This window comes from Schistocerca piceifrons, chromosome 1 (genome assembly GCF_021461385.2).
Source record: "Schistocerca piceifrons isolate TAMUIC-IGC-003096 chromosome 1, iqSchPice1.1, whole genome shotgun sequence".
Taxonomy (NCBI): domain Eukaryota; kingdom Metazoa; phylum Arthropoda; class Insecta; order Orthoptera; family Acrididae; genus Schistocerca; species Schistocerca piceifrons.
This window is the reverse complement of record NC_060138.1, coordinates 917,422,088-917,434,194: the sequence shown is the minus strand read 5'-3', so window position 1 is coordinate 917,434,194 and position 12,107 is coordinate 917,422,088. Positions and strand designations below refer to the sequence as shown.

General features: G+C 37.0%; 1 protein-coding gene across 5 annotated transcripts in view; it reads right to left on the bottom strand.

The window, feature by feature from the left end:
- LOC124717142 (solute carrier family 12 member 8) overlaps positions 1-12,107 on the bottom strand; it is a 195,524-nt gene that overhangs the window by 137,297 nt on the left and 46,120 nt on the right. For 4 of the 5 annotated variants that reach the window (XM_047243930.1, XM_047243896.1, XM_047243913.1 and 1 more), the window contains exons 2-3: positions 9,212-9,458; positions 4,476-4,656 (exon numbers count right to left, since the gene is read on the bottom strand). In XM_047243930.1, the coding sequence (XP_047099886.1) occupies positions 4,476-4,656; positions 9,212-9,418 (388 nt within the window). In that variant the 5' untranslated portion in view covers positions 9,419-9,458. Of the gene's footprint in view, positions 1-4,475; positions 4,657-9,211; positions 9,480-12,107 lie in introns of all 5 variants that reach the window. The other variant, XM_047243905.1, reaches the window with a different exon arrangement.

Here is a 12,107-nt window from a genome sequence, read left to right as displayed (position 1 = left end):
CCAAAGGAGATTCATCAGAGAATGAAAGCAGTTTATGGTGATTGCGTTGATGTGAGTACAGTGCGTCATTGGGCAAGTAAGTTTAAAGATGTTGAGGCAGGAACATCTGACCTGCGTGACAAACAAAGAGTTGGATGTCCTGCGACAGCATTACCCAGTTTCACAAGCAAAATGTTGACAGACTGATTCAAGACGATTGTCGTATCACTCGAAGAGAAACTGCTAACAGTTGGCATTTCACAAGAATGTGTGGGTCACATTATTGCTTTGCTTGGTTATCGGAAGATCTGTGCATGATGGGTACCCTGGATGCTGACTCCTGAAATGAAAGCACACAGACTTAAAATTTGCCAGGAACTCCTCTCACGTTATGAGAATGAAGACGCACAGTACTCACATCAACACAATCACCATAAACTGCTTTCATTTTCTGATGAATCTTCTTTGGGCTGACACCTTCTGCTGCCAAGAATTCAATGACTGCACGTTCCTTAAATTGCACTGACCGACTGTCTGTGCAGGGTTCCATACTTTACACTGTAACAACACAACTGTTCAAAGCTAAAGCTTCCGGAAAACTGGAGCTGTAGAGAAGAGGCTATGGAACAAGCCCACACCTGCCACATACCAATGCTGCCAACTGTTGAAGAGCTTCAAAGATGGAAGCATTACTTTTCAGTCAACCCTCGATTTTATTTATTGATTCAGTTATTTTTAAATCATGAAATTGTGTTTTACAGGGGATCTCCTAAACATGCCTGGGAAGGGCTTCTATCTTTTCTGTGAGAAGGAAACTGTAGTTTGAATATGTTATATAGGGAAAGATATTGTGCCTTGTCTTTTCGTTGGTATGCTGGAATGGAATGGCACAAGTTGTATGAATTTTTTAAGGGAGAATAGTTGTACTTAGCTGTTAAGTAGAAATCATTCCAATTTTATAGAAAGGGCCAATTATCTCTGAAACCTTTGAATAATTGGGTATATGATCATAGTAAGTTACCATAGTCTTAAGTTTCCTTTTCTTCTGTTTCTCTTCAGAAGTCAAGCTAGGAAACTGCACTAAAGTTTCTGTTGCAATTCCATAGTAGGGGGTAAGAACCACTTGATGGGCCTAAAGGGGGTGAAGCTGGTGGTGTCTATTCTGTAGGATTGACAAAGATTCCCCCCCAAGAAGGGAGATCGGGGTGGGGGTTGGGGAGGATACCAGCCTTTTGCATGTATCTTCTGTCTTTCTTAGGGCATGTATCTTCTGTCTTTCTTAGGGCATCTATCTTCTGTCTTTCTTAGGGCATCTATCTTCTGTCTTTCTTAGGACCTTCACTCTTAGTTCTTCCTTTTCCTTTCTTTCTTCCCCTATTGGGGTACAAGGTCTTTCCTCCCTCTGTCCATATGCTAAAGTTCCATCGCACGAACCCTTCCTTATATCCATTCAATATAACGTGTTATAACAAGACAAGCATAAGGTAGGGCAGTCCTAGAAGGTTTCAGACCCTAGTAGTGTAATTTTTAATTGCTAACTACTATGGGTACGAGTCCATACTGTAATAAGATTGGAAAGAACACATTGATTTATTGTATTAGTTTTAAATGCAAGAATTCTCAGACTGGCGCAAAACACTTTAACAATGATTATAAATCTCTCAAAAACAAATATGACAAGCATATTCTAAAATACCATATCAAATTGCTATATGAGACAGACAAGCTATCTGTTTTACTTGCTTTCTTAACTATCTACTTGGTCCCTTTTGCAACATGCTGTGATGATAAAGCAACTTACACACATACAAATTTTTGTATGTAAAACGTATTGCCTTATGCTGGTTTGGAAAAAAAATGTGGTGTACGCTAGTGTAATTAAAAGTCATAAAGTTAAAAAAAGATATTCTGGATAACAAGCTAACAGTGGTAATGTAAATAATTGAAGTATTAAATTTGGTTAAGTAGTCTGATGCTTGTTCATTTATATGGGGTGGCAGGTGAGAGGGTATGAGATTTTTCGCTGTTTTATTGGTAAGAACTCCAATTTAAAAACACTGTTTGATTAATAAAAAAAAATCCCACATTAGGTTGATGTAAAAATGAACATGTGTACATAGCTGTGTGATTCGGCAAAATTTCGAGGGTTTATCATCTATGAAAATTTATTACAGAGCACAGTCTATTGCAGTTGTTCAATTTATTTGTCTGATATATTGCTTATGGGCTTTGTGTGGTGATGAGAGCTGTAGGACTGTGCTTGACATTATAAAAAGAACAGCAAAGAATTCCTGCACTGAATTTGGCTCCAAGGACTACCAATGACTCTAACATGATATACTGAAACAATGCCAATGTATACTGAATCTTTCTGAAATAGCATTTAGTGCAGTTGGTTGAATATCTGACTCTGAACTGAATATCAGCTTCACATAAATATACATGATAATGACTAATCTCTTGTCTAATGTATAGTCAATGTATCATAAATTCTGATTTCAACTCCAAAGTTGTAGGATTACTGATGTTGTAAACATTGAACCAAGATTTAAGAATATTTCATCTAGTCGGAAGTTTGATGATGAATACAGAGCACACATATAGGTTATTCATAACACACATGTTGATCAAACTCTCACATTATATATAGGGTGGACAATTTTAATCCATAATGGGGAATACCTCAGCACAGAGGTGAGATACAGTGTAAAGTTTTAAGCAAAAGTGGTAGGTGGTAAAGAGGGGCATACATTGCAACTAATGGCCGTGACTTTGAACATGATTTTCAAGGTGCTTTGGAGGTTAAAATGAGTTTTTTTAGATGTGAACCTTAATATTTGATTGAAGATTTGAAAAGAGCAGCAAATTTTACATGTAAAATGATGCTATATTCAAGGTCATGGCAAGGTTCAATAAGCAAATATGCTTTTAGTTCTAGTAGTGATTAACCTGGCACAAAGAAGGGATACAGCAATATACAATGTTATATACAAATTGGAAGGGGCATAATGGGTCATGTATCATTACCAATAACCATGATCTTTAAGTTAGTTATCAAACATCATTCGAAGACTGAGTTTTGTTTCATGCAAACACCTATTTTTGATGACGGATTTGAAAAGAGCGAAGAGAGATTCGAGCTTTGTTTTAATTAACGTATTTTTTGGCAAAAATAAAACATTACAACATATAAATGCTATTTTGACATTTGCAAGACAGAACAAACATAAATAAAATGTAGATCATTGATTTACAAGTCACTAAGTGAGGCCCTCATTTCTCATTCCTCTGGGTGCCATTCCAATTTGTATCTAACATTGCATTTTGCTGTATCCGTCCTCTATTCTGAGTTAATCACTACAAGAACTAAAAACGTATTTGCTTAATTAACCTTCACTGAACCTTGCCACAACCTTGAATAATACTGTGTTTTATACATAAAATTTGCCACTCTTTTCAAATTTTAAATCAAATATTAGGGTTCGCATTTAAAAAATAAAATAAAATAAAATAAAATAAAATAAACTTTAACCTACAAATCACTCTGAAAATCACATTCAATGTCACGGACATTAGTAATAACACATGAATCTCTTTGCCACCTACTACTTTTATCTAAAACATTTTGCTGTATTTCATCTCTATCCTGTGTTATTCTCCATTATGGATTAAAATGGTCCACCCTGTATATGATGAATTTTATATTTAATTGATACAGGTATTAGAACTGAAAAAAGCACAAAAAAATAAGATCCAAACCAGCACTCTGTCGATTATCTGATTGTAATCTCCAAAGCTACTGTGTGAAACATCCGGGCAGGCACAAAAATCACCTAATCTTAGTGAATTACAGTTTCTTGAAAATCTTTGAAGTCAATTTTCTCAAGAATTTTTGAGAGTTACGTCAAACTGCTCTGGGAATGATATTTGCATTCATGTACTTCATGTACCATAAGTACAAAGAATTACATAAAATCCAACTGCTCGGTTGCCTCCTTGTACGTCATCCTGCATCATCCTACAATCACTCAATGACAAAACTGTCCTATACACTACAATGTCATCAACAAAAAACTGCAGACTGAAGTTCATCCTATCTGTCAGATCATTTATGTATATATATATAACAATAGCAGTCCTGTCACGCTTCCCTGGAGTGTTCCCGACAGTAGCCTCATCTCTGATGTGATGTACACAACAAAGCACTTGGTTCTATTACTTAAGAAGTCTTCCAGCCACTGATATTTCCGAGAACCTATTCCATATGCTCAGACATTTGTTAACAGTCTGTAGTCAGACACTGCGTCAAACACCAATAAAGACCTGCACAATTCATTTTTGGTGATGATGTTCAATACAAATTTTCAAGTAACAACTTGACTGAAATGATTGGATTGCATTTCTAATCTTTTACATTATTGCTTTTAATATATTTTCTTTGCACATTACGAAAATATCAATTTTTGGAATGGGTGGTCATTCATTAGATTACATACCAGTAGCTAAGACAATAAGGACTGCATTCAGAACGCCAGCTTGTGCTACAATCCATCCTGATCGTAAAAATACAATGACACCAAATATATTTATTAGGCACGAAGTGAAAACTCCATCCCACTGACCAAACAGCACAGGCTCAGATATGAAAAAGTTTGATTTCCACCATGGTTTATCACCCTGAAACACAAGGAATGAAAGAGTAATTCAATACACCAGTTAACATTTATCATACATACCCTATACTATGTAAATGGCTCATATATCTTTCTCACTTTGGATTTACATGATTTATGTACATTAACATCACTGATAGTATGAAGAACATATGCATGAACAGACACTGACCATATTTATATGAAGCAACAGAAAAAATTTTCTTCTTTATTATTTTGTTCACCAATTACTACAGCAGTTTCTCAACCTTTTGAGCACGAGAGAAAATTGTACAGGCACTCAGAAGTTTCTTTAGATGTCTGTATAGGGCAATACAGGAATCAGAAACTCAGAAAGTTAATAATAATTGTGTCAAAAGGCAAACTCGCTTAAGAAAACCATAAAATTATGTGACAGAATTGCTGGACGTGAGAGAAAATATTTTGTACCACCAATAAAACCATACAGAAGTACACAACACATTCCTAGTTTTCAGAACTGCTAGTTCTTTCCACAGTGAGGAGAGAAGAACGGGCTGATACCATAAAAAGTTATACGGTCAATTAGTTTGGTTAAGACAAACCCTTGCAACATGCACTTCTTAAAGATGCACCTGTATCTTAGCAATGTGCTCAATATCTCAGACTATTTGCACACAACAGTAACACATATCAAACATGCCATGCTGATCTTATTAGGCGAGTAGACCCTAGTGAAGAGGATGATGGTGGTACAAAATGTCAAGGACAGTCATAAACTGGCTTAGAAATCTGAGCTGCTCAATGTAGGGCAGTGTTTTTGTTATTGCTGTGTGTGCTCTTTCCTAAAAATGTTGACTAGCTGCTTGAACTATCTGAAACGTCTGGAATTGCAACAAGAAGTGGATCACTGAGTTTCAAAACCCTATCTCAAATTTCCCAACTGGGAGCCAATTATTTGCACAAGATCTCAGATCAATGAGTCTGCATAGGCACATATGCATTCCTGGTTTGCACTCACCAATTTATCTTCCTACAAAGCCCTTGTAAATCAATAAACCACAAATGGTGATGGTGGTATTACAGCGTAATAGCACAGTTACAAGTGGCCTTGCAGAATATGAGCACACTTCTAAACATATAGTCTGGAGTGTTTTGTAGTGTAACATGGATTATTCATGATAATGACCTTTGTTCCCCTGAGGACACTCATGCTGGCGAAAGATGGTTGTATCTCTTATAAACATTTTATGTAGCATGAAACATACATGGTGTGCGCCGTGATCAGTGATTTGTACAAATGGTGCATATGCAGTGACATAACACAGCAGGGGCAAGTCGCGGAATGGTGAGCACAGTGGCACTTGCTGGGTGTGGACATTTATGCCTCTGTGACACCCCTTGAGAGTGTCAAACATCTCAGAGGGAACAGACATACTAGAATGTAGATTATCAAGACAAATGAAGACTGTAAATCTTAGATCACTGTAAATCTTAGATCTTAAGTCGAGTTAGATGGGCCAGACATATTGATCAAGGTATCCGAATTTATGAGTTATTGATAATTTGATATGTCTTCACAATTGATGTACCACAGAAGATTATCATTGACAACATTTTCGTCATTCAGTAGGTGGAAGAAGTGACACACTCCCTTGCAGCATCACCCTTCCTGGAGACAAAGTCAAAGGGAATAAGTGCACATACAGCCAGGATAAGGAATAGCCCGACAACAAGAACAAAACAAAACAGCGAACATACTGGAAGAAGAATAATCAAAGGTATCTTAGATCACATCGCACTGACTGATCTGACACAGTGTTTCCTACTCACAGGGTTACAGTCAAGTTGACATACACATAAACACACACAAAAGAAAGGGACACCCAAGTTTCTTGCATAATCTTCAAGCTCAAAATAACTTTGGATCTCTGAAGATACAGTTCCATGATATATTGTGTAGCCTCCATACTGAATGCTATGGTCACACCTGCCCTATTTCTGAACATATCAAAATTTATAAGGTCAATCACTCAAATACATCACAAGTCAATAAATGTAGCAATGCTGCTAGTGTTTCAGGGTTTTAACTCCATCAGGAGGTACCACCATGTTCATTAAACAATGGTTCCCTGGGTCCTGGTTAATTACGATTAGAACTGGGCTGGTCCTATACGTGTCTGTTGACCACCTGTTGCCCAGATGTGTAGTAACTATCATCTTGTGACAGGAGACCTATGCTGGTCTACACAGACTATCAACAAAGTAATATTTTACAAATGCTTGGTGATTATATGCAACTTGTTATTGTGTGTTTCAGATGAGGTAACCAATTTAATTTCTCACAAAACAAGTCCCAGAAATTATGTAGATTCATTTAAATGTAAAATAGTGCCCCTATTTAGAGCTCTGATTGGTTAAAATAATGTCATGAAAGGTCCAAATTTAAGTATCATTTATTAAGAAGAAAATAGAAACTGTATTTTATGCACATTCATCTAGTCTTTTAATGGTAAGTTGCACCTGTCACATTGTGACTGTGAGGCTGGACAAAAGTGTAAATTACAATGAATAAACACTTTGGAATGAAGAGGAAAACTTTATAACTTTATTCCAAATGAATGAGAGGCCACTGTAATATCCACAAACGGAATGCCATCAAGATATTACGTTCTCAGAGTCCTACCAGTATGTAACACTTGATATATTGCATGCTATGCTGTCAAATAAGTTACTTCTTGGTGATGAAATCATTTTATGGGGCTAAATAAACTGTATTTAAATGTATCTGTCAATCTGTAAAAGACATTATGAAAACATATTGGTCATACCTGAAGACAGTTTTAAAAGCAACCATGAAAGAAGAATAACACAGAATTTACATACAGTGAGAAGGAAAGAGCTACCACATAATTAATCTGTGAAGGAAAGTATAAAAACAACAAAATTTAAAAACAGGTGGAAGATATGTGAGCTAAAATCACCATCAGAAGCACTTTTAAAGTGCCTACTAATAACAGCAAAGTTATCTTAATGAATCAGATCCTTGATGTTTGGAAAGTGGTTTACAACCACAAAACCAGTTTTTGCTTTTTTATTAATAGATACTGAACACAATTTTATCAGAGGGGAAGTGTAACATTAGTCTTTATTTTCCTATCATCATCTTCCAATGCAGTATGAAGGAAAGCAAGACCAATATATCACAACTAAAAAGATCAAACAATGGAAAATTCAGGATAGAATGAAACATTATCATGTAAAGGAAAGTTGCCACTCACCATATAGGACAACAAAAGGAACTGTCACAAATAAAGCTTTCGGGCTTCATCAAAAATAGACGACACACAGACACACACTCATACAAACGCAGCTCACACACACATTTTGTGTGTGTGTGTGTGTGTGTGTGTGTGTGTGTGTGTGTGTGTGTGTGTGTGTGTGTGTGTTTCGTCTATTTTTGACGAAGGCCTTACTGGCCGAATGCTTTATTTGTGAAATCTGCAACTCAGCATATCTGCTATATGGTGAATGGCAACTTTCCTTTTCATAATACTGTTACAAGTGATTTTCAGACATAACTGTGCCTCATAAGCGCAATGCTGTTTCAGTAAGTTTATTACAAAATTAAACATTATATTATCATAATCAATTCAAAGAATATAACACATTTTTTTCACTTTATTTTTACAGCTACTTGTTTTCTTTATGAGGGAGTCTACATCAAGATTAAACACAAAATAAATAAAATAACAAACATTAATATGAAAATAATCAGTTTTTGAAAATATATTGTAGTAGAATGGATAGGACATCTACTCACCAAGCAACAGCAAAAAAATACACATATAAAAGGTATTAAAGTTTGCAAGCTTCCATAACCAGTGACTCCTTCTTCCAGCAGAAGGGTCGAAGGGGAAGGAAGAGGGGTGAATGAACTTGCTTTACTTATTCATGTCCAGAAACTACCAGCTATAAATCATCAGGATTGCACCTGTAAGGGCAGTTTTGGCAGGCGAGCAGATGCTCCATATCCTGCACAGTGCCACAGTCACACTTATCATCCATGGTTCCAAGACTCCACCTAATCATATTTGTCTTCACTGAGACCACCCCTGTCCTTAATCTATTCAGCATCCTCCATGTCTTCCAGTTTGTGCTCAATCCACTGGGCACTTCCTGTGCAGGTGGGTAATCAGCTGGTGATTCTTCTTAGAAGAAGTGAAGGAAAAGGACTGACAAGATTTAGGAAAAGGGGTGGAATCTGAAAATGTCACCCAGAGCCCCAGGTCAGGGGAGACTTACTGGATAAATATTTCAAATCTCATCCAGTGCAGCCCCCAACAATCAGTCTTTCCTTCCAATCCCATCCAGTAAGTCTCCCCTGACCCAGTCTTCTTGGTGACTTTTCTGAATTCTACCCCTTTTCCTAAACCTCACCAGTCCTTTCCCTTCATCCTTCTTCCTTCCCCTTCAACCCTCCTGCCAGAAGAAGGAGCCACTGGCTGTGAAAGCTTGCAAACTTAATACGTTTTCCACTTGGTTAGTAGATTTTTTATCTATCCAGTTACATTATATTTTCAAACATTAATATGAATTACTTGTTCTTCAGCAAACAGCTCATTTGCATTAGATGCTTGATGACCTCCTGGACCAAACTGATATTCTGTATCATATGTTCTTTGACTAGTCCCTTGACCTCTGCTTCTTTCAGTAGCATTATTTCTCTGTGTGTTATCTCCCAAACCAAATCTTTCCCAGTCAACATTTATAGTATTCTGTTCAGTGTTTACTTCAGTTGACACCATGTTTCAAGGACTTGTTACTGGCTGAGTTTATGTCATCTTCCTAGAAAGAGATATATTTCCACTGTAAAAAAGCAGATTTGAAAGTTGTAGACAATTCATATGCATAAATGAGTAATATATGATGTGTAAATACTTCTGGAATAAAAGAGATCACTCACCAAAAAGCAGAATGTTGAATTGTTGATGAGCACACACAAAAAGAAAGAAAACCTGCTAGCTTTCACTAATATCTTTCACAAGTGAGAGTAAAATACACCCAGAAAACACACACACACAGCACCATGTAGGGGCATCATAGATATATATATGTGTGTGTGTGTGTGTGTGTCGGAGGGGGGGGGGGGGGGGGGGGGGGGGTTGTGCGTGCACATTTGTTTTACTCTAGCTCATAACGGGATTACTCTAAAAGCTAGCAAGTTTTCTTTCTCTTTGTATTTCAACAACTCAATGCTTCTGCTTTTCAGTGAGTGGTCTCCTTTAATTAAAAAGTATTTACAATCTACCAAAATTTTGCTACAACATGATATGTGATATACATATTAGTTCAGACTTATGATACATCATATACAATGGAAATATTTGTCATTTAAATACACTAATAGAAAGAAAATGTGAAAAAAGATTATATTAAAAAATGAAAGAAAAAATTATTGATTCTATTCAAGACAAAAGAGGACATATATTAAAAAACTAGAAACCCGCCTCGACTGCGAAAAAAGCACCTAGTGTTTACCTAGGTTTCGGAGTAGATAACTACACCTTCTTCAGAACAATAAAACCCACAAGTGCCTAAAAAGACCTTTGTCAATTATTAAAAGAACATCATGGCTATACATTTATAAACGAAAAAAGGGAAACACAAACAGTACATATGTACAAAGTCTAAACCGTTACTTAACTTAATGGTGTAACCTCCACCTCACACCGGCTTGTGTTCGATGGGCCACGACCCGCCATACACTGCAACTACAAATGGAAATATGTTGAAGGTCCTTAAAGAGGACATACCCAGTTGCAGACATTGTTTTTATGACACTGAAGGAATAACTGCAAGAACCTGTCTCACAGCTTGAGTTGTTTAAGTCTCGTTTCCCAAAATAAGTGCTTCTAAATTTTGAAAGTGGGACTGGCTCTCCAATACGTACCCATTTTTATTTGGTCTCAACTTACACTAACCAATCTCTTTCCTCATTTCCATGTTCTCTCCCACAGGGTCTGTTGCTGCTCTTTTCCCTCTACACCCAGGTATTTTTTTGTGTTTTTACTGTAACTAGTTACTATCAATATAACCATTATATTTAAGAAATATTGTCATCATATTGGAATTTTAGCAATTTTTTTCTTGTGTAAGAATAAACAATAATGGTCAGTCACAATTTCTTTTCTTTCTACTGGTGGTGACTGGTCCTGGTTATCGTAACCATTATCTGAACAAAATTGATTTCCACAGACCAAATTATGAGCCAGTGCTATGAACAAATATGTACTACCAAAAGACAGCCATCACTGCTGGGTGGCCATCTTTTGGGAGCATACTGTTGATCCAAGCACCAGATCAATATATGATATTGGCCACCATTCAGTCAGATTATAGTTGTGACAACCAAAACCAGTTGCCACCAACATAATAAAAGAAATTTTTAATTTAGACAGTTCCCATTTTTTCCATTATTATATTTAAGAATTTAATATAAACAAAAATGTGAAGAGCAAAATTGCTCATAGGTTGATGATTGATAAAGGCATATAGTAACGTACTTATTCTTTTTGGATTTAGATATTCACTAAGCAGAGAGAGGAGACAGACTGAGAAAGTGGATGTTATGGGTAGAAAAGGTTGGTTGTGGGGGGGGGGGGGGGGGCAGAAAAGTAGGTGCAGTGTCTGGATATGGGATGAGTGGTGTGAAAAATGACAGAAAAGTAAAAGTGAATGCACGGGAAGGCGACTAACAGATGGAGAGGGGAACTGCAAGACATAGGATATGATGGTGGAATAGGTCTCACCCATGTAGCTACTCACCATATAGTGGAGATGCTGAGTCGTAGATAGGTACAACAAAAAGAAACAGACAAAAAAAAAGAAACACACACACATGCGAACGCAAATGCAACTCATACACACATGACCACAGTCTCTGGCTGTGTTGACTATTTCTGACGAAGGCCTTGTTGGCCAAAAGCTCACTTTCTGACGGACTTTTTGTTGTGCCTATATGTGACTCATCATCTCCACTATATGGTGAGTGACAACTATCCTTTTCACTATATTGTTACAGTCCATCCTGGATTTTCCATTGTTTGATCTCATTCATGTAGTTAAGATGAGCTGGTACTGGAAGGAAGAGTTGTAATGCCATCATGACTGGAAGGAAGAGTCGTAATGCCGCCATGACTTGGCGTGTGTTGTAGTAAAACTTGGTGGTTAAGTTTATGGGTCACCACAGTTTGCTGTTGGGCAATTGGCAGACATCCCAATACACAATTCTGCAACGTTTGCAGCACAGCCGATATGTAACATGGCTGTTTTCATACATGGCCCTATGTTCTATAGAACAGGCAATGCTTGTGACTGACTGGATCTACAAGACTGATCTTGCACCTGGGTTACAATGTTAGCCTAAGGATGAACTAGGATAGGGCCAACTTCAAAGATTTTGTGGACAATGGAACAATATTTGGGTGATGGTGG